This window comes from Pelodiscus sinensis, chromosome 20 (genome assembly GCF_049634645.1).
Source record: "Pelodiscus sinensis isolate JC-2024 chromosome 20, ASM4963464v1, whole genome shotgun sequence".
Classification (NCBI taxonomy): domain Eukaryota; kingdom Metazoa; phylum Chordata; order Testudines; family Trionychidae; genus Pelodiscus; species Pelodiscus sinensis.
The window spans coordinates 11,809,928-11,831,693 of record NC_134730.1 but is presented as its reverse complement, the minus strand read 5'-3'; the positions used below and the strand labels follow the sequence as shown (position 1 = coordinate 11,831,693).

General features: G+C 49.2%; 2 protein-coding genes and 1 long non-coding RNA gene across 10 annotated transcripts in view; 2 read left to right on the top strand and 1 right to left on the bottom strand.

Annotated features, from left to right (window-relative positions):
• The first annotated feature begins 1,103 nt into the window (after window positions 1–1,103).
• TSEN54 (tRNA splicing endonuclease subunit 54) lies at window positions 1,104–17,159 on the top strand. 7 transcript variants are annotated; one of them, XR_012896811.1, is made up of 12 exons: window positions 1,104–1,218; window positions 2,571–2,798; window positions 3,419–3,583; window positions 4,631–4,694; window positions 4,868–4,951; window positions 6,742–6,840; window positions 8,578–8,630; window positions 10,341–10,439; window positions 12,026–12,530; window positions 13,195–13,255; window positions 14,999–15,115; window positions 15,780–15,919. XR_012896811.1 is itself a non-coding variant. In XM_075903672.1 (12 exons), exons 1-12 carry the CDS (start codon window positions 1,166–1,168, stop codon window positions 15,925–15,927), a joined length of 1,815 nt encoding a protein of 604 aa, XP_075759787.1. In that variant the 5' UTR covers window positions 1,104–1,165; the 3' UTR covers window positions 15,928–17,159. The 7 variants fall into 7 exon arrangements, 6 of the variants coding, with proteins under 6 accessions (XP_075759787.1, XP_075759789.1, XP_075759790.1 ...); XM_075903672.1 differs by having other exon boundaries at window positions 12,026–12,669; window positions 15,780–17,159; XM_075903673.1 differs by having other exon boundaries at window positions 1,115–1,218; window positions 2,580–2,798; window positions 12,026–12,669; window positions 15,780–17,159.
• LOC142819100 (uncharacterized) lies at window positions 4,910–21,574 on the bottom strand. Its single transcript, XR_012896812.1, has 4 exons — window positions 21,440–21,574; window positions 17,795–17,984; window positions 9,557–9,644; window positions 4,910–5,295 (listed from the first exon to the last, which is right to left on the bottom strand). It is a non-coding gene; the product is annotated as an uncharacterized LOC142819100 (long non-coding RNA).
• LLGL2 (LLGL scribble cell polarity complex component 2) overlaps window positions 21,106–21,766 on the top strand; it is a 69,054-nt gene continuing 68,393 nt past the window's right edge. For both annotated transcript variants that reach the window (XM_075903671.1, XM_075903670.1), the window contains exon 1: window positions 21,106–21,261. The gene's annotated coding sequence lies outside the window, so the exon portion shown is untranslated. The remainder of the gene's footprint in view (window positions 21,262–21,766) is intronic.

The window sequence follows — 21,766 nt, the reverse complement described above, 5'->3', positions numbered from 1 at the left end:
CTTATTGGTTAATCATGTAGTCATCTATATGTTGACATCCCTACCGCCTAATGGCCTTGAAATGTTCGATAACAGAGAAGAGATGAGCTAAAAATCCAGTATTCATAGAATTAACTAAATCTGTAGGAAACATGACCTGAGATGGCCCTAAAATTTGGCTGCAGGCTCAGTTTACCTGCCTTTGACCACTTTGTATAATTTTCCATTAAGTACAGGAATATACCATCTGTTGGTGGATTTGCTAAATGATTGCCAGTTGATGAGAGGAGTTATTGAGATTATTTTCAAATTATCACCCTCTCTTCAAGGATTGTCAACAGTCTTTGAAAAAAATAGCTTGTCAAGAGCTGGTGAGGCCCCATACAGATGCTGAATTTCTTAATCACATTTCCAATCTGGCCAGAGCACCTACCTCTGTCAAGATTGTTTTGATTACAAGGAATTAAATTCACCATCGACCACAGCTGGCTCTGATCTTATTCCATTAAAATGAATTGTATTTAATGGGAGTGTAATCAAGCCCTTTTTATATGGGCTTTGTCCTAAATTTGATGCAATTTTGTGTTACTTAAGATTTGCTTGCTCAGGAGCTGAGGCTCCACTATCTGGCATATTGTGCAGCTGTTTATACCTGTGGGGACGTCTACACAGCAGGGCTAAAGTCAGAATAAGCTATGCAACTTGAACTACGTCAGTTATTTCAGCTTTTGGCACTGTCTATTCAGCAAGAAGTTGAAGGAAGAGCACTCTTCCTTCGACTTCCCTTACTCCTTGTGAAATGAGGGTTACAGGAGTCAGAGTAAGAAGTCCTCCAGCTCGACATTATTTCGAAATAAAGGCTGGCAGTGTAGATGTGTACTATGTTATTTCGGAATAATGTCAGTTATTCTGAAATAAGTGCTGTGTAGACATAGCTTGAGTGACCTGGGTGTAAGACATGAGCCCTGGTGTAAGGAGGGAATGTTGATGTGGTAATGTTCTGCACTCAGTCTGCAGGGGGGTGTCAGTGACTGCAACAAATGTGAGGCGGTGACATCAGTCCCTCAGATCCTAGCTGCTCCGCCCTGTGTAAGGTGAGGATATGGACGATCGTGTATTTTCAGGTTGGGGCTATGGTGCCACACTACATGAATGAGATTCCACAGACCCTTCTGGTACTGAGCATATGAGGAGTTGTGCCTTTTTGCAGGAGTGTGAAGGGGATGACTATATTCATCTGTGAGTATGCATACAAAATATAGTTGCACAAATCATCACTTTGGAGTGTGCATGATGTGCAGCCTGAGATGCCTCTGTGCAAGACAGTGTGTACTGTGCATGCATGTATGTGCACAGATGGACACAAGCACACCTGTGAGCATGTGGCTGAGGGGGAGCAAACGGCACTGGCATGCCCTCCTGTATGTCTCTGCCTTGCACTCCATGAGATGAGGGCTCAGGACAGGGGTTGTTCGAGGTCAGAGGAGCCAGTTCAGTCCACGAGGGGAAACCTGGAGCTGAAGGTCTTGGTTCCTTAGAGGTTGGTGTTAGGTTGTGGTGGGACACCAGTGAACTGTCTCTTCCCACTTGAGGGTGCTCTAGTCCAGTGTTTCTCAACCAGTTGTACGAGTACCCTTAGGGGTGCTTGAGAGAAGTCTGTGAGGGGAGGGGTATGTCAACACAACTGAAATTTGGAGAAAACTGAATTTTTGTTTGAAGTTTTACAGCGCTTTATTATTTTTGTACTTTTTACACCCAAAAATTTCATCGCCTGCCCGGCTACAATTAAGTTGTTTAAACAAATGTAAAAGCGGTGAGGAGTCCTGTGGCACCTTATAGACTACCTGAAGTGTTGGAGCATAAGCTTTCGTGGGCAAAGACCCACTTTGTCAGATGCATGTAGTGGAAATTTTCAGAGGCAGGTATAAATATGCAGGCCAGAATCAGGCTGGAGATGACGAGGTGGATCCAATCAGGGAGGACGAGGCCCACTTCTTGTAGCTGATCTGGAGGTGTGAATGCCAAGAGAGGAGAAGCTGCTTTTGTAGTTAGTGAGCCATTCACAGTCTTTGTTTAATGCTGAGTTGATTGTGTCAAACTTAAAGATGAACTGTAGCTCAGCAGTTTCTCTTTGAAGACTGGTCCTGAAGTTTTTTTGCTGCAGGATGGCTACCTTTAGATCTGCAATTGTGTGTCCAGGGAGATTGAAGTGTTCTCCTACAAGTTTTTGTATGTTGCCATTCCTAATATTTGATTTGTGTCCATTGATTCTTTTACGTAGGGACTGTCCTGTTTGGCCGATGTATATAGCATGCATCTGACCAAATGGGTCTTTGCCCACAAAAGCTTATGCTCCAACACTTCAGTTAGTCTATAAGGTGCCACAGGACTCCTCGCCGTTTTTGCAGATTCAGACTAACACGGCTACCCCTCCGATACTTAAACAAATGTGTTGCAATGGTAGAGAAAAATGTTGTGTCTGAAATCTGTAGGTACTGGGGTACTTATACTTTTTTTTAAAAGGGGGATACTTACCTTTTTTTTTTAAACGGAAGTACTTTATAAAAAAAAGTTGAGAAACACTGCTCTAGTCTTGGCAGCTTGGGCACATGGCGCCCCCTAAGGTCGGGCTGGCAACTGCCGGGGCAGAGAGATATGGGCCGCGCTAGGACCCAGGAGAAGCGCCTCCCCGCCCGATACCCGAGCCGCGCTAGGACCCCGCGGAGCTCTGCCCCGCCGGCAGGGAAGAGCGGCAGCTTGGCCGCGCCGAGCAGTCGAATGGAGTCTGAGCTGGAATCCCGCGCAGGCCGCCGCCTCAGGTACAGGCCGCGGAGGGCTGGGCCTGCCCTGGGCCAACGGGCCTTGGGGGGGGGGGCCTTAAAGGGGCAACACCTCAGCTCTCGCCCTCGTGCTGCGAGCGGGCTGGCACGGCGGGGGGGGGTTATAGGGCCAGTATCGCCCCCCCCCCGACACACACACGATGGAAGCCGCTAAAGAGCCGGCGTCCCTTCCCCCGCAGGGTGGGCCCCCAGAGGGAGCCGGTGGGGAGCGAGTCCCTGCCTGCCACGCTGCTGTGTTGGGCCGGGTTGCCCCTTGGCAGGGGGCCTGGCACAGGGCCTGGTCCCCCCCCCCCCCGCGGGCAGCCCCCCCTGCCAGGCGGCTCAGCCCCGCCCTGAGCTTGCGGCCGTAGGCGAAGCTCAGCGTCTTGGCCTCCCTGCTGCCCGCGCCAGCCCGGGGGCCAGGGCGCTGCTGCGGCGCCCCCTTAGTGCACTCAGCCCTCTCGGGGAGAGCCGGCCCTGGAGAGCTGGGGGCCTGCAGCCGGGCAGCAGAGGGTGCCCAGCCTTCCCTCGCCCCCCGTGCGGGCCTGCAGCTGCAAGCGGCCGGAGCGATGTTGGACGGGAGCCGCAGCCCAGGGATTCTAACATTTCCTCTTCCCCAGCCCAGCTGAGCTGCTGGCCGCTCGGACCCGGGACCGCAAGGTTCCTCAGCGCTCGCACGGCCAGAAGGACTTCACCCCCGATGGCTCGCAAGAGCAGGCGGAAAGGCTGCGCCGGTGCCGGGAGGAACATTGGCAGCTCCTCGCGGAGGAGCGGGTGGAGCGGCTGTAAGTGCTTTCCTCTGGGTTTAGATCCTGCTCCTTAGGGGCAGCACTGCACATGGGGCTCCTGCTGGTTTCCAGGACAACGAGAGTGGCAAGAGGGCATTGTGGGGAAGTCCGCATGCTGATGATCTGTCAGTGCTGATTGTACAGTGGATTTCGCTGTTCGTTCAAGGTTCTCACAGGCATATGTGGCATCCTTGTAAGTTCTCAACATCTTCCCATTTTACACGTAGACGTAGCCTACACTGGCATGAATTTCCGAAACTGCTTAAAACGGAATAGTATTCCGTTTTAAGTTTTTCCGGAAAAGGAGCGTCTACATTGGCAGGCTGCTTTTCCGGAAAAGCCCTTTTCCGGAAAAGCGTCCGTGGCCAATGTAGACGCGCTTTTCCGGAAAAGAGCCCCGAGCGTCATTTTCGCGATCGGGGCTTTTTTCCGGAAAAGACTACTGGGCTGTCTACACTGGCCCTTTTCCGGAACAATGTTCCTAAATAAGGACTTATGCCCGAGCGGGAGCAGAATAGTTTTTCCGGAATAGCGGCTGATTTTGTACAGTAGAGCATCGTTGCTTTTCCAGAAATTCAAGGGCCAGTGTAGACAGCTCGCAGCTTATTCCGGAAAAGCGGCTGATTTTCCGGAATAAGTGGCCCAGTGTAGACACAGCCGTAGGGTAGTTGAGGCAGAAAGATGCCATGACTTATCCCTACACACACAGCAAACCCGTGACAGAACCCCCGGCTCCTGTCTCCAAGTCACTAAAAATGCGCTTTTACAACCACACTCCTCCTACCTGTCACTTGTTGCTCCCTTTCTGCAGGTTTAAATGCCCCCTACAAAAGCATGTGTTCTGTTCTGTGTGTTTGAGACTGCAGTGTAGAGTGACTTCAGGAGCTGCAGAGTGTTATAATGCATTTCTGGCAGGATGACTTTTAGCCTCAGGAAGTTTGCAACTTTCCCACAAGCTGATGGAGAGAACTAGCTTGAGGGGGAAAAGGAATGGTGGGCTGATGTCTATTGGCCCTTTTTTTTTTTTTTTTTAACACTTCTCAGGGGAAGTTTGGTGAAAGCTGAGTGGAAGCCACAAGAGGGCTTTGTGGAGCTGAAATCCCCTGCGGTAAGTGGCGCTGCTGTATTAGCTTGACACTGACGCCTCCTGCTGGCAAGTGCAGATTGTCTGTCTGTCTGTCTGTCTGTCTGATATTTAATTCGTGTCCCAGTATTGGTGAAAGCTTGGCTCTGGGCAGGGGATGGCCCCAGCACATCACAGATCTATCCTTTTGTTCCCAGGGGAAGTTCTGGCACACTATGGGGTTCACAGAGCATGGCAAACAGTGCCTGCTACCAGAGGAAGCCCTCTATCTACTGGAATGCGTGAGTAGGATGTCCAGCTTGGGGAGAGTGGATTATTTTTGAATAACACCATTGTAGGAACAACAGTAGCTAGTAAAGGAAAGAGAGCATTAGGGAAGCTGTAGTGGATCCTTCATTCTTTTCAATGGTTCAAAAACCTCCACTTGTTTATGCTCTTCAGGACACAGTCTGGCACATGATGGTCTTTATTACAGTCTGAATCTTCAAGAAGCCCAGTTCCTGAGAGTTTGTCTGTAGGTGATGAGACACAAAACCTTTCAGCTCTATACTACTAGTTCAAAGAATGCCCTGAAGTAGCTGCCGTTCATGCTCTGGTGCAACAATTTCATTTGTAGGGTTCTTGCCTGCAGTACAAGGAAATAAATGACTGTGTGAAATGTACAGAACATTCCCTTGCTTTAGGGATTTTAAAAAATATATACAAATATTAACCGTGTAACTGATCAAAATTCTATCAATTACACAGTTAACTGTGGGGCTGCCAGCCCATGTTCTGGTGGGCCTATCTGGCTTGGGGCAGTCTCGCCCATGGCTTGCTGTGGGCAGAGGACTGCTTTGGCAAGGCTGGGCACTGGTTAACTGTTTACTGGTAACTTGTTAACCAGTTACCAGTCTACATTCCTACCTTGCTTAAGTAGGGCCCAGTACTTTATTTGTAGAACAAAATCATATATTTATGTCCTGGTCCATAATCCTTTATGTGGTTTTGGAACAAAATGTAGCTTTTATTAAATATATAGAGGATATGGTGTTAGTACCATATCAGTCTCTTCATGGGATGTAGCTGAAGTGTATTGGTGTGTGAGAGGCATATACATATGCAGTACCTGCTCTGTGAATAAATGCTTGGTACCCCTCACTAGCATATATTGCCCAAAAGGAAGTCAAAGGAGTGAAGAGACCAATTCCTTTTGGATCCTTTTCTTTTGCCTAAAAAAGTCTCCGCCCTGAGGTTCTCAGGGAAGGCTGGACTAGCATTCTCTGATTTTTGAGGGGCTTGGCTCTTGCTATTGAGAAATTGCATCAGTCCAAAAGCTGTTCAAGTCTAAAGATACACTTGTTTTGATAAACTATTGGATGGAGGACGGCAGATGGTTTGTCTCACTTGGTGATTTCAAGGACTTTTCTCCTTTGCATGTGTGATTTGCCAAGGGCTAGAGATCATATGAAAATGAAATTGTGCAGGTGGCAGCTAGGCACACAATCATTTAGGTTCTAGAGGCAGAAATGACCTGGGAGATGCATCTATCCCATCCCACAGGTTAGGCATATTTCCAAGGACTTAGTACTTGGTATTTTGTGGGCAAACAAATCAAGGTGAGAGATGTTTAGCTTAAAATTAGCTCCTGAGCAGGCCCCTAGATTGGAGAAACTAAGGCTGAGAGAAGCTGAGTGCCCATAGCCACTCTTGAGGTAACTGGGGATTGTGGGTGCTCAGCAGAACTCAGGAGCTAGCCCAGGTTATTGCCAATTACTTTTTGACTACACAGCAATGTGTGGGCTTGCACAGGAAGGCCCATGTTTTGCTGCAGCGCTGATCAAGGCTATCTCTGCTCCATTAGACCCAATATAGTGGGCAGGTGCCACTGTGCAGCTGGGAATAAATCAGTATCTCAGATTTATAGGAGAGAAGTTACATTGAAATAAGGGGATACTTAAGAAGCACCAAGCTGGAACTTGAGGCAAAAGCAGCTGGATGCTGGGACCAGCTGGTGAGACAAGGAGGGAATGGGTGTGGACTCTCGTTTCCTACAGCCTGGGGTTCGTAAACCCAATCTTTTGTTTTTCAGGGCTCTATTCAGCTCTTTTACAGAGATCTGCCCTTGTCCATACAAGAAGCCTATGAGATCCTGCTGTCCCAAGGGACAGTGAGCCTGCTGCAGTACCAGGTGTGCACAAAGGATTTGACACCAGTGGTGATTACTGCAGGGAGTAAGAGGTGGATACAACCCACCCATTCAGATGGTGGGAGAGGGGGGATGTCTGTAATTTAGGAAGGGAGTGGAATTTAGTTGATGCCTCTTGTCCACTGGTTTTCCTACTTCAGCTAAGCAATTGTCTCCTTTATTACCTTCTGGCTCTGGTTCTCTTCTGTCCCCTGGGATCTCTTCTATTTTAGGGTTCCATAGAATTTACCCAGTGGCATATGCTCCCCCACCCCCAGGCCAATCAAGGCCTGGGGGCAGGGAAGGATGCAAAGTTTTCTTCTGTCCTGCCAGGAGTGCGTGGCACTTCTAAGTGCTGCTTGCTCCTCCCGCCCCCACGCAAATTGGAGCTTGGGGGCGGGGGAGCGTGCAAAGGATCCTCCCGCCCTGCCAGGAGCTTGCGGAGCTTCAAATCCGCATGCTCCTGGCAGGATGGAGGAAACTTTGTGTGCTTTCTCCCCCGCCCCCCCGGTCCTAATTGGCTTGGGGGTGGGGGAGTGGCAGGGCCGCCGCAGGCTGGATCAACCTGCTTGGTAGGCCGGACCTAGCCCATGGAGTCCCTTTTGCCCACCCCTGTGCTAGAGGCACTGAGGACAGGGTAAATCAAAGCAATCTCTTATTCTGCAGCAGATGCAAAACTTGACTCCTGCCTTCAAAAACCCCACTCCCCTTATGCCCAGAAAGAATAGCAGAGTGGAACTGCCAAGGGCTATGTCTATTTTGCCTCTGCTGCTGGCTCTTGCCCATTGATGGGAAAACACTAGCTACAGCAGCAGCACAGAGACCGGACTTCTGAAGTCCAGGATGCTGGAGGCAAACATAAAATGTCTCAGGTTTGTATTATGTACAGATTTAGCATGTATTTCACTAATCGAATAATGCAAATGCATTTTTGCATCAACTATTCGATTAGTCTATAGGGCGACGCTGCCCCTTTGAAATTCCGCCATGGCATTTCAAAGGGGGTAGCGCCATACAGAGCCTGGGATCAGCTGGGGACTCCTCAGCTGACCCCAGACTCCATGCTGCACTGCCACTTTGAAACACTGTAGCGAAGTTTCAAAGGGGCAGTGCCCCACAGCTGATCCTGGGCTTAGTGCCAGACAGAGCCTGGGGTCAGCTGGGAATTCCAGCTGACCCTAGGCTCCTGCAGCGCTGCCTCTTTGAAGTCCCCCCTCTCTCATCCCCCCTGCTTCCCCTCCTATTGCTGCCTCTATCTGATAGAGACAGCAAGGACAGGAGAAGCGACTAGTCGACTATCCTGTCTACTAGTCCTTAACATCCCTAGTACAGATCGTATTAAGTCCCTTCTCTTTCCTTCAGGCTCATAGGTAATGAACATTCCACAACTGTATTTTGGGGGGCCAAGGAGGCATTTAATGCTTTTTGGGTGCTAAAGCAAGCTGCACATTTGTACCAGTCAGAGTCTCCATGTGGATGAGCACTCATGTAGCCATGCTGGCTCTCAAGCCAAGCAGAGTCCCAGCCAGGTTTGTGGGGTTTTGGCATCTAATGAACTTTTACTCATATGACCATTCATGTACTTTTTGTGGAGAAGAATGCTAGAGAACCAGGCACACACTGTGCTTAGCTGTCTTCGGTCTCTCACTCAGCTTGCCATATTATACCAAAGGAGAATTCTGATTTTATTTTTTTTTAAGGTGATCATTTAACATTCTTGGTTTTCTTTGCTCTCTTAAGGTGTTCAGCCATTTGAAGAGACTGGGCTACATTGTGCTGAGATTCTGCCCCAGGTACCTGGCTTTTCTTTTCCTTACCCCTTCCTGCTGCTGTCTTTCAGAAGCTAGGCCGGAATGCCCTGGGTGTAGGGCAGAGAAGAGGGGCTCTGCTCTATCGAGGTTCTTATTTGCTTGCTTCTTCAGTTTCCCTGCTTCAGCACATGAAACCTAGAAAACTTTTTGTAGGGGTCTGGAAATCTCTAGCTGTGATTCTTAGGGTACGTTTACACTGCACAGCTATTTCGAGATACAATAGCTACCCCACATCTACACAAGCCTCCCGTTTCTTCGAAATATTTTTCAAAATAACGGACGCTCTATTTTGCCATCCCAATAAACCTCGTTGCACGAGGGATAAGGGATGGCTTGAAATAGCACATTATTTTTAAATTTGGTGCTGTTGACGCACCAAATTTCAAAATAAGCTATTTCAGAATAGATTCGAGATAAGATACGCAATTTGTGTAGTGCAAATTACAAATCTTATTTCAAGTTTAGGGTGCTGTGTAGATGCACCCTTAGTTGGCAGATGAAGTCGGAGTTGAGCCATGGTAAGCTGGAAGCCAATCATCCTCCTTCCCTCAAATTTATCCATTTCCTGACTTGAAACATTCGACAGCTGCTCAGCCTCAGGGAATGAGGACAGAGTGATGGGCTGGGAGCTTGGAGACCTGGATTCCATATCCAGCTCTGTCACTGACCTGCAGTGGCTGTAGACAAGTCATTTCACCTTCCTGTTCCTCTGTACATTTGTCTGTCTTGTCTGGTTAGACTAAAAGCTCTTTGGAGCAAGGATTGTCTCTTACTTTGTGTGTGTGTGTGTTCTGCACCTGGCACGATAGGGCCCAGATCTTGTTTGGAACCTGTAGGTGCTACCATAATACAAATAATAATAGTGAGCATATTATGAGGTGGCATTAACCATGATCTGCAGCACTTACGTTGTAAGCTCTCTGGAGGTTCTGTTTGTTTGTACAGTGTATAGCACTGTGGGGTCCTCATCTATAACTGCTAGTGCCCTAGGTGTTCCTGCAATACAAATAATAAATAAATAGCCACTGAGAACTGCCGGTGTCCTTCCCCTCCCCCCCAGTTTATTCCCTGTATAGAGGCGTCACTAATAAATCCCTGAGCTGATCTGAGGTTCTCCAGTCCATGTGAGCCTGTATGATTTTCCCCCCATAACCGCTTGGATGCATTAACTTCATGTAAGCATCCCACGTTTGAGCGTTAAAGCGTGTGTCCTCCCAGCCTGTTGGCTCAGACAAAGCAGGGTCGCCTCTGACTGTACCTTGCACTCAGGCACTTCAAGGAATATGCACCAAAAACAATACAATAGATTTTCTTATGGTCAGCTCTCAGGCTGACTGTGATGAGAAGTAGGTGCAGAGTAAAGAGACTGGAAAAGTGACTCTAGGGAGGGGAAATCCTTTCTGCTTCTCTAGTCTTCACAGCACTTTCCTTACCCAGTGAGAGGCGTTTGCTGTTCCAATAAAGCCAGTGTTTTTCTTTTGTGACGGTACATAGTACCAGCACCTCCAGACACAGTACCGGCACCTCCAGTCAGAGCTCAACAACTTTTTTCCCCTGGAGTACCAGCACCCCCCCCCCTTTTTTTTTAAACAAAAAAAAAAGCACTGATTAGATATATAGGAAAATGTAAGCACCATTCTAGCACTGCCCAACTCTCTCTCTCTGTCCCTTTTTCTGTTTGCCTCATTACAGTGTTGTTCCATCTCAGTATGAGAGGAAGCTGAACCTGGATAGTTACTGCAAGAGCACTGGAAAACGCCATCACAAAAGGAAGAGGAGCTCCAGCCCCCGGTAAAGGAAAGCAGACACATTATGGCAAGCCCGTAATAGATTAACTTCTTCCCCAGGTTCTGGGCCACTGCTAAAAATGTTGCTTACTGCCCGTTTCATCCAAGGGCAAGAAACGAACAGATTCCCACTCGCCTCAGCCTATTTGGTCCTTGCAAGCTATCTAGGGTGTTGGTGCTGAGTTTAGTAATCTGACCAAATGTCACTGTAAACAGCATTCAGGTGATCTGAGAGATCGGTGAACTCTCTGGTCAGCTGGCCAGGCCACAGTCAATTCACAAGGTATCTTTTACAATGAAAAGCCATCAGTGCATGCTTCCCCTCCCCGCTCCCTTGCTTCCTTCAGTGTTGTCATAGCTAGAACCTTAGATCATACGTAACGATGTCACTGCAACATCTCCTACTCCTGCACTCTCTTAAATTGTCTGAAGTAGCTGATGTGTCACTTCCACCCAAGCAGAGCAGGGGTTCTAGTGACCTTTTGCAATGTATCCCCCTTCTTACATCTACTCTTCACAAGAGGCTTAACTGAGCTACGGGGCAAATTGTCTGCTAGTCCTGTGTGCTGATGGTGGTGAGTTTGTGAGATCCTGAAATAGAAAGATATGAGAAACAAATTGCAAGAAACTCCTCTCTCTCCTTTTCACATCTAAAGAAGCAAGGCATTGTTAAAAGAGCTCCGAAAAAGGGCTGATCAGCAGCCACTAAAGAACAGAAGACTTTCGGTGTTAATTCTGATATGGTTCAGCTCTTTAGGGCAGAGATGTTTTTTGGTCTGAATTTGCAGTGCCTAGAACAATGGTGTTCTGGTCCATAGTGCCTCTGGGTGGCCATTATCACAATGCAAGTAATGAATAGTATGACATTATTTATAACATACTTAGCAGCAGGTGGCACCACAGACTTAGAAACAGGGAAGGGCAGAATAATCAGCCCAGTTCACTCCTCTTACAGAAATTTCTTTCCAAACATGCCAGTGCAGTAGTTATGATGACATTTTAAGGAAGACATAAGAGTTAAAACTGTGGACTAATGAACTAGCCTTTCATGTCTGGAGACCTGGGATCAAATCTTATGTAAGTAACAGATAATGCCAGGAGGATTTTGTATGTGTTTTTAAACCCCTCCATTCCATTGGTACATTTGTCAGTTCCTGCTTAGGAAAGACTCAGGGTAGGTGTAGGAGAGGTGGGGGCTGCCAGGCAGGCTTGCGGGCGTGGGCAGACCTGTGTGAGGAGGAGCCAAGACAAGAATAGCAGGGGTGCCCCAGGTCAGGTTTACAGGGCTGCATGGGATACTTGCACTGCATTTTCTGCTTCTGTGGTTATCCTTAGCCAGCACTATCCATCTCTCATTCTGATGAGCAAAATGCTGCACAGTGCTTCACATAAATAAAAACAAAAACCCAACAGTTCTAATAAGAGCCTGTTAATGCAGGTGTGCAGGTCCCTTCATGGGCTCCCAGTATTCTAGCTTTCTCCTCTCTCATGCTCAGGGAGCCCAATGTTCTTACTCATGTAGGGAGGCAAAATTTGCTGAAAGGACTTTGAGGGTGTAAAATTCTGAGTAGCCTCTTTTTCTGTTTTTAGGTTACAAGACAAGAAACAGAAGGTTTCTGGGAATCCTCTGGAAGCTCCAGGGACCCCAGAAAAGGCCAGCGAGAGCTGTGGGGATCCTAAGAAACCAGCCTCTGGGGAGAGCTGTTTGTCAGAGAAGTCAAAGGAGTCAGATCCTGCCAGCGGAGAGGGGCAGTCATCCCAAGTGGCCACTGATGCAGTACAACTCAGCAAGTCCCCCAGTCACTCACAAGCTAAAACTGGAGACCAGGCTGCTGGGAACAGCTGCAGTGGTACCCACCCATCCCGCTGGGACTTCACCAGAATTGCCTTCCCCAATATGGCTTCCGACTGCCCACATACTTTCCTCTCGCAGCCTGACGAGACACTGCTCCCCGAGAACGTAGCTGGGCGGGAAGCCGATGCTACCCGCTGGTGCAAGCTGGTCAACCAGAAGCGTGAGAAGTTGACACGGAAGGAGCAGGCGCAGCAGGAGAGGGAAAGTAGATACAAGAGCAGCGTCAATGCGGACAGGGAGGTGAGGCGCTGCTCCAATTGGCAGGAGTACAAGGCGCTTCTGAAGCAAAGAAGCCAGCACAGGGCAGGGAGGCGACCGTCGCACCTGTGGGACCAGCCTGTCACCCCATTGGTGAAGCCAGATCAGGTGGCTTCAGCAGGTACCTGATGTGGAAGAAAAGAACTTAACATGGCTCGGCCAATCAGTAACCCACATGGGGTATCGTGGCCCACTGTGAATATGCGGGTGGGTGGGACTGGTCACTATGGAGCAAGGGGAAGGAACAGAAAGGAGGGAAATGCATGTTGAATATCAGAACAAACATCCTCACTGTGAAAGGGAAGAGTTTCTTCTAGGAAGCAGTGGAGTATGGAATAGCCCTGCACTGAGCAGGGGAGAGACTAGATGCTACTTTCCATCTCTTGCTCTGTGACCTGTTAGGCTGTTTTCCAGGAGCAGGGCAGACCCTACTGGTACTGAGACTGTATTGCTCAGGGAAGTTATGGAGAGGGGACAAAGGAAGTAAAGATCTAGGAAGCAGCCCGAGGGGTGGGTGATGCTGTCTTGACGAAGGAGGGTGGCTCAGACAGGAGGTGCAGGAGTGATCCAAGTCTATCTTGGGGTGGCTGTGAGTGTAGAGAAGACCTCACTCCAAAGTCTGAACCTTTCCTCTTTCTCCCACAAGCTGCTGTCCTCAAGCAGATCAGTGTGCTGCAGCCTTCCCACATCCTGGATGGAGCCTCCCGGTTAGTATTGAGCCAGTAAATTCTAAGGAACATGGGTCTAACTCAACAAAACCTCATTGTCCTTCCTTGTGGGGTGTGTAAGATGGTCTCCAGAATGGCTTCGGAACAGCCTAATGTACCTGTGGCATGGGAACACAAGGTATTTCCCTGCTCCTCCTGTGGGCTGCGTATATCCTTGCTGAGAGTTGGCATTTACATTCACTGTCATGCCATCATGCAGAGGCAGCAGCGGAGTCCAGCAGCAAATCCGTTATGTTCCAGGCTGATTATGGCTCGGGTGTTTAAGCTCTTGTTAGACTGCATGGGCAAAGTCCATTGTACTGCAGTGAACCTTTCATCCCTGCATTGAGGTCTTCTAATGTCCAGAGCGCCATCAGTGTACACATTGGAAGCATCCCAGTGACATCCCCGCTACAGGCTGTGGAGTTGAATGAGATTTTAAAAATCTAACCCCTAGACCTTCTTGCTCTGCTCCTGGCTGGGGGGAGTTTGGGCACGGTCTGTAGTACACAAACATTGCGTGCTAATAGTTTGCACTAGGGCTGTAATGCAGATGGGTATCCAAGCAGTCTGCTTTGCATATGGATCTACTGGGGTACGCACTTCTGCTTGTGGTGCCTGTAGTAGGGATGTTAGATAATGTGTAAATGAATAATTATGTAGCCGTATCAAATTTTAGCATTTACACAACTATTCTATAGTTCCCGGCGGCAGGGCAGCAGCCAGTGCATGCCGGCTCCACTCCCAGGGAACCCCCGGCCACCCAGCGCTGCTGCCTCTCAGAGGCACCAACATGGGGTGGCAAGCAGAGACAGTCCACGAGGGGAGCTAGTTTAAAAAACCCGGTCCTCGCACAGACAGGCTTCTGCCTGCCGCCCCATCGGACCCCCCCACGGACAGGGATTGCTGTTGCAGAGCAGTCTGTTTGTGGCGAGCCCGGGCTCTCCATGGACAGAAGCTGCTCCGTGCGGGCTCCCCTGCCCTCCCCATCCCACATTGCCTTCTCTGATGGAGGCAGCAGCGCATGGGGAGAGTGGGGGAGGCAGCTCCTTGGAGCTGGCAAGTGTGGAGAGCCAATTTAAAACCTGGTTCCTCTCATGCATATTGGCTCCTGCCTGCCCCCTCACCCTGCCCGCTGCTGCCTCGCTATCAGAGGCAGCAGTGCGGAGGGGCAGGTGGATCCAGTGCTCGTGGGGAGCTGGCTTAAGAGCCCAGGCTTATTGGTTAATTGTGTAGTTGTCTACGTGTTGACATCCCTAGTCTGTATTGTGGGGTACAGGGAGAGACAGTAGCATGCTGAGATGGGTCTGGAGTTGGCCCATTGGAGCACCATGCATCAGGAAGCATGGGGAAGCTCTGTGTGGTTCTATACTTCACATGGAACTGATACTGGCTGGTTAAAGAGTGGCTCTGTAATAGGGCTTGATTCCAAGGGGTGGGGTGGGGGGCTTATATTTCAGAATGAGGCACTTATAGCTGCATCCAAGGCTTGCTGAAGTCGGTGGGAGTCAAGTTTTAACTTCAATGGATTTTGGGTCAGGCTCTTTCAGGACAACTCCAGAACTAGCTGTTTTGCCTAAGAAGGATGGTTCTGGGAAGCAAAGGAAGTACGGTTTTAAAAGGCCAAAGGTAGACTGACTTAAAAGGCTTAGTCTCACTCCTTGTTCTGATGCATCTGCAGCCTGGGAGGTGTCAGAATCCCATGACGTGTCATGTCAAGCATTTTTATATCCTACCATACAGACTGCAGGAGGATATGGCGGGCATGAAGATAGACTTCAGTGTGTATCAAGCAGATGCAGTTGCCAACTTCAAGAAGAATGACCCTGGGAAGCCGTATGCCAGGATGTGTGCGCGGAGGTACTGATCATGTATCTTGACTGTTTTTATGAGTGTTTCTGTGTGCGCTCATTTGAAGTGCCCTGTATTGGTGCTACGGAAATTGAGCCCTTGTGCAAAATTTCTGACCACAAAGTCTTCTGTATTTGCTGGCTTATCAGGCAGCCTTAATTTAAGATGGGTCTGCCACAATTTTCCCATTCTCTCCTCTCACATGCCCGCGCTTCATTGGAATCTGTAGTCTGGTCTCCTCTCGCCCTAGGCTCAGACTTTGGGTTGTCCTCCTACTGCAGCTAACAGGTGCTTGCGGTATTAATAATAATAATCAGGGCTCGACAAATAATGCAATCTACTCGCCAATGGCGAGTAGATTGCAACCTGGAAGAGCCGGGTTCAGGCGATCTGTGCATGTGCAGAATGATCTGTGCATGTGCAGATCGCCGGACAGCGCGGTTTGGTGAGCCCTGATAATAATTAATTAATTAAATTTGTATTACCATAGCACGTAGGAATTTTGGTCATGGCTCAGGTCACATTGTGCTAGGCACTATACAAACAGAAAAGAAAAAAACAGAAAAATATTCTTTTTGCTGCTTGGTGGGTGTCTCTGATGGCCATGCAACACTCACCAAGGTGACTATGTAAATATTCCTATGGTTTGAGACAGGCTTTCTTCCTTTTGCAGGTTTGATGAGCCGATCCCATCCCTGCGGGTAATGAAGCGGCTTGCCTATCAGAGCGAGGACGTCCCGGTTGTCTTTGCATTGGTGGACAATGGAGAAATTGCTTTTTACTCCTTCAAAGAATTCAAGCTGCCTGTTGATACTTATTAATGAAGTTAACATCCCTTGAAGAAATGGCTTTGGGGCAGAGGGCGAGGGGCTTTATTCAAGACTTGATTTCTTACATCAGATTGAATCTCTGATAATCTGTCTGCGTGCAAGAGGGAAACCACCTTATCCACTGCTACAGGCCTCAGCCAGCTAGGAGCTGGTTCATTTATAAATTCAAGATACATTTCAAGCAAGCAGGCATGATGTCTTATGCATTATCTGGACACCTCCTGGCTGGAGCGTGCACCGCTTTGTTCTTTAAGCCATTGGTTCTTCAGTTGTTATCATCCTGGGGGTCATTTCCACATGGACTTTTCTCTGTCCTTGTAGGCCTTTAGAACAAACTTCACGTGTTGCATTCTGAACAACTGGGCTAGGCCAGTCTGAATATAACACAGGAATGGTTTGAGAACCTCTGTTGTAGATCAGTCAGACTCCTAAGCTAATCAGGTCAGTAACAATCGAGCAAGCCTCTATTACTCAACTGCACCAACACCCAGCTAATAAAATACTTCACAAAATATTGGTGCAATAGAAGTAAAGGTGCTGCAACAGAATGCTGCTACAGGAATGATAATGCCAGCAGGAGCTAATAGTCCTGGACAAATGTTCTCTGCCAGTGATCCTCAATCTCCTAGAGCTGCCCTGTGAGCCTGTGGAGTTGCAGAGAGCCAGGAGGCCACTGCAGAGGAACATGCTAACATTGTATTATGATGTTTGTGCTGAGAGGTGTCATCGTGGCATGGCATCATCTTCAATTAAAACTACAGCCCCCAGCCTCAAGACATCTCATCATCACAATAGCGTGGCTCCGTTGCCAGTTGACACCTTTTCTTTTAGATGCAGGTATATACTTCTCTATTGCAAGTGAGAGGAGCTTTGATAAAACCTGCAAATTCCCCATAAGCCAGGCAGAGGATCACTGTCCATTACCATTACAGTATCAACCAATTGCCTTCCAGCCTTTGTCAGTGTGGAAACCCTCCAACTGACCCTCCTGATACAAAACTTGCTTTAACTTCTATGCAAAAAAAGGCCAGTGAGACCAGTTTCAGAAAGACCCGGTCTGGGGCTAAAATGACTCCTAACACTACTGGGCTCAGAGTGCGGTTTTCTCCAGGAGTGCTACAGCAAATGTTTTAAATGCATTTTATTTGATACAGAACGTTTTGGATGAAGGTGTTTTGAGTTGACGTCTAAAAGCAATAAAAAAGCCTTTTCCAACAATGCAAGCCCCTGAGCATTGGTATTTTTTTACTAGTGCGTCTGAGAAAATTGACCAGTAGGGGGTTTGTCCTGCAAGAGGGCAGCATTTGGAACGGAGCTGTCACTGAATGCAGTCATACAGAGCCTGAGGCCATGCACAGTGTTGCTGGCAGTGTGGCACATCTTCCTTGTGTACTGTCCAATGTGCCACAGTGCAACGGCAGTGGCGCTTGCCCTGATTGCTTTGTGTATCCCTGCGATCGGTTGACATGCTGGCCCAAATCATCAGCTGCTGGCCCAAATCATTATTAGGTGAGCATAGCTGTACTGTCTTCAGTAGAGAAAATGTTTGTTTGCATCTGCTGAGATTCTGGACCTTCTTGGTCTCCTTACTCCCCATGCACCTTCCTAACAACTAGAAGGATATAAGGGTGCCTTTGTCCTGTGCCTGTTTGAATTTTGAAGGTCTGGACATGGTTGGTGGCAGCTCCATTTGTCTTACTCATAGGGATATAAACTATTTTAAAAAACTGGTTAAACACACTTTAACCATGGAGTGACTGGGTTGGGCAGGGGGCTGCTCCAGCCTACCTGGGCTGTCGGTTAACCAGTTACCGGTAATCATTACCCAGTAAAGTTATCCCTTTTCATCCCTACTTACCTGAAACATGCACAAATGCTGAGTATCAGGAGCTCCAGTGATTTCCCTGTTCTCAGATAAAGCAAGAAGAGCTCCAAATTTGTCCTTGGAGTTAAGCAGACCCAACGCCTGTGGACTTCAGTCAAAGTTGCACTTTCTTACTCCAAGGCAAAATTTTGTGGACTCCAGAAGAGTTCTAGGATGAGTTTCCCTGAGGAAGACAAGACTGTGATTCAGCACAAAATAATTACAATGTAATAACCACTTTGGGGAGGATTGAGAAACTGTAGCAGAATTGCTCACCTGCTTTGGATGCCTGTACCAGAACTGGAGCACAATCCAGACTCCGCCTGCCCGTGCCACTGAACAATCTGACAACACAGCAAGAGTCTAGAAAGGGGCATATTAATTAAAGCCCCATTTGAAATAGAACTGAAAAGTTGCCATGTTTTGGAAGTTGTCCCATAGGATCAATGCCTGTTGCAGCATTATACTTCTTTTATGTTGCAGTGGTATGACAGGGCAGTGGACTGCCGTTCTGCAGCAGTGTGGTACAGAGCATGTATTTTGGACCAGCTAATGTCCCCTCACATTAGGACAGGTGTGGGGAACCTCAAACCCGGGGGCTGCATGCTGCCCCTGCTCCCCCAGGCTCTGGTGTATGAGGGGAATGTGGGACGCATCTTTCTCATTCTCAGTCACTCACGGCCAAGTGGCCCCTATCTTTTTCTTTTTGCTTCTCACTTGTGTGTGGCCTCCGACTGATTTTTCTGTGGGTCAGCGGCCCCCGACCCAAAAAAGGTTCCCCACTCCTGCATTAGGACATGCGTTCTCTTCAGGAAAATTGTGATGAAACCACATATCCTGGTGCTTCTAGCCATGTGATCTTTCCGAGAGCAACGAGGGACACAATCTAGGCTAGTGAGTGGGCTATACAAGTGACCCTGCTTCATCTCACTGTGCTGCAAGATTGTCATAACCAAGATGGTCTCCTGAGCTAGGGTAGTTTTGCTAACTGCACTTGCATACCTAGAAATTGCAGAGTATGCTGATTGAACCATATCATTGCTTTGACCTCACTTCATGTACCTTTGCTTTAAGTGCATGTCATTTTTGTAATACAGGTAGGAAAAAAGCCTATGCAGATGAAAACTAGCAAATTCTGGCAACCTAGTGCGAGTCACACACAGAACTCTAATGGACCATATGTGGCCCTTGGGAAACAGGTAATCCGCCACCGGCCTAGAGCGTATGTAACTTTCTCTATACACATTGGCTGTGTCTACACTGGCATGAATTTCCGGAAATGCTTAGAATAATTTTCGTTATAAGTATTTCCAGAAAAAGAGCGTCTACATTGGCAGGCTGCTTTTCTGGAAAAGCCCTTTTTCCGGAAAAGCATCTGTGGCCAATGTTGACGCGCTTTTCCGGAAAAGAGCCCCGATCGTCATTTTCATGATCGGGGCTTTTTTCCGGAAAAGACTACTGGGCTGTCTACACTGGCCCTTTTCCGGAACACTGTTCCAGAATAAGGACTTATGCCTGAGCAGGAGCAGCGTAGCTTTTCCGGAATAGTGGCTGATTTTGTACAGTAGAGCGTCGTTGCTTTTCTGGAAATTCAAGGGCCAGTGTAGACAGCTTGCAGCTTATTCCGGAAAAGCTCAAGTAGGAATAAGAAATCCTCCGGAAAAGGCTTTATTTTCTGGAGAATAACGTCTAGACTGGTGCTTTTCTCCGGCTTTTCCCCAAGCCGGAAAAAAGCGGCAGCCATGTTAATGCAAATGCCGCGGGGGATATTTAAATCCCCCTCGGATTTGCCTATTCCAACGTGCTACATTAGCATCCCTTTTCCGGAAAGGGGTGCCAATGTAGACACAGCCATTTTTTTTTAAAGTAAATGCTAGGTGGGGTAATTTTCCTGTTTCTAGCTTCAGTCTTCATGCTAACATATCAGTCCTCATACTACAGGAGCTGTCTGTAAAAAAAACAAACAAACAAACAAACAAAAAACAACACACCACACACACGCACAAGGTGAAAAGGACCAAATCTGTAGAGGAATGTAGCATTCAGCTCCATCATTCTATGGATGCTACATTTCTAAGTCCTTTTTCTTTCTTTTGCCTTGTTTAGCTCTCCTCTGTGGCCTACCAGTACCTTCAGGTCTGACTCATCACAGGCATAATTATAAATCATTACATAATCATTAGCCAATCGCTTTGTCCATCTCTGAACAATCATCTTTTATGCAGGAATAAATATGAACATATACTTCATTATGAGGTGGAGGTTTGCACCTGTATGCCCTATGAATTGACTGTCCCTGTGAAAGGAAGGAGTAACATGTTAAGGGATGCTGTTAAAACCCCCTTTTGTCTGACCATGTACTCCCTCCACAAGTAACACTTGAGAGGACTGTTACAAAGATAAAAACTGCAGTCAGAACACTGCAAAACATCTTCGTAACAGGAGCTTCAGGGGCTAGTTTGTTACAGGAAACAACAACAAATGGTCTGGTAGAATTTTACAGACTAACAAAACAAGTAGATGGTGGTATGAGCTGTGTGTGCCCTGTGTTTTTGTTTCCTGTAACAAACTAGCCCCTGAAGCTCCTGTTACGAAGATGTTTTGCAGTGTTCTGACTGCAGTTGATAGCCCCTTGTGTGTACATCCCCTTTTCAGTCTCCTTGGTATACTCAGCTTCCCTTGTGGTTTTTGTGGGTAAGACCAGGGTGAAAGATTTTTTTATTATTATTTTAATAGAAAGATGTGCCTGGGAAAGCAGGAAGGCTGGTGGGAGGGCTGTTAAGTTGTGAGAAACCACCTTGAGTTCAATTTTGGAGACTCGCCAGATTTACCTTTCCCCTCTCTCGCAAATGGGGCTAGCACCGTGCACTTAGGGCTGAGCTGTCCTCGTGCTTTAGGGCCTACCTCGGATCTCACCCCGGTGCGAATTAGGAGTAGCCCCGTTTACACTAAGGCAGTTACACTGGAGAGGGATCAGGGGCGGCCCCTGGACGCTGGGCTTTCCCGGGTCTGGGCGGGGTGGAGCCTAGTGTGGGAACCGAGCGAAGCTGCCCGTCCGGCAGGTTAATCGAGGTACCGTGGTGGGGGGAGGGTGGGAAGGGTCTACTACTCATGAATATTAATGACCTCAACACTCAGTTACGCAGACCGCTCCATTTGAAGAGGGCGGCTGCCCTGGGGCCTCATTCACGAGCAGGGCTTGCCGCCCCCTGATTGGCTGGGCAGAGGAAGGGGGCCGTGTGAATTATTCAGAAGCACGTGGGGGCGCGTGGGCGGGGCCCGAACTCAGCGGCAGGCCCACGCCCTGCGATTTGCATATCCGGCGAGCCCCGCCCCTCCCGGAGGTATCCGGGAAGGCGAGGAGGCGGCGGCTGCGCTCGCGGAGGAGCCCGTGGCCCAGGAGCCGGCTGCAGGGGACACCACGGCCCGCGGCCTCCTCCGGGCCCAGGCAGCGCGCTCAGGTGGGTGCCGGGCCGGCGGCGGGAAGCGGCCGGGGGCTTAGGGCCTGGCGCCCCCCCCCCCCCCGCGGGCCTCACCTGCCCTTCCGCGGAGCCGCCCCGGGCCTGCGAGCCGGGCTCCGCCCCGCGACCGGCTGTGGGGGGCCGGGGCTCGCCGCGAGGGGAAGCCCTGGGCGCTCACCTGGGCCTGCCGCGCCTCTGGCTGGGCGGGGCGGTCCCCCTGGGCCGGTCCCGGGGGCGGAAATTCCCCCCTCGCCTGGGCCGGGCCGGCGGCTTCAGCCCCGCTGCGAGTCCCCGCTCCGGGCACGGAGCTTCGGGCACGGAGCTTCGTGCCCAGCTCGGCTGCTCCGGAGCGCCTGCTTGTGCCCGCGAGTGTCTGGGGCCGGTGCGGGGGGGGCTGGCTTAAAAGCAGCTTCTGTGTGTGCTGCGGCCCGGGGGGTGCTGCCGGAGCCGCCTCTGCCCGGGACACGGCACACAGCGGCCGCTGGGCTTGGTGGGAGCCAGCACG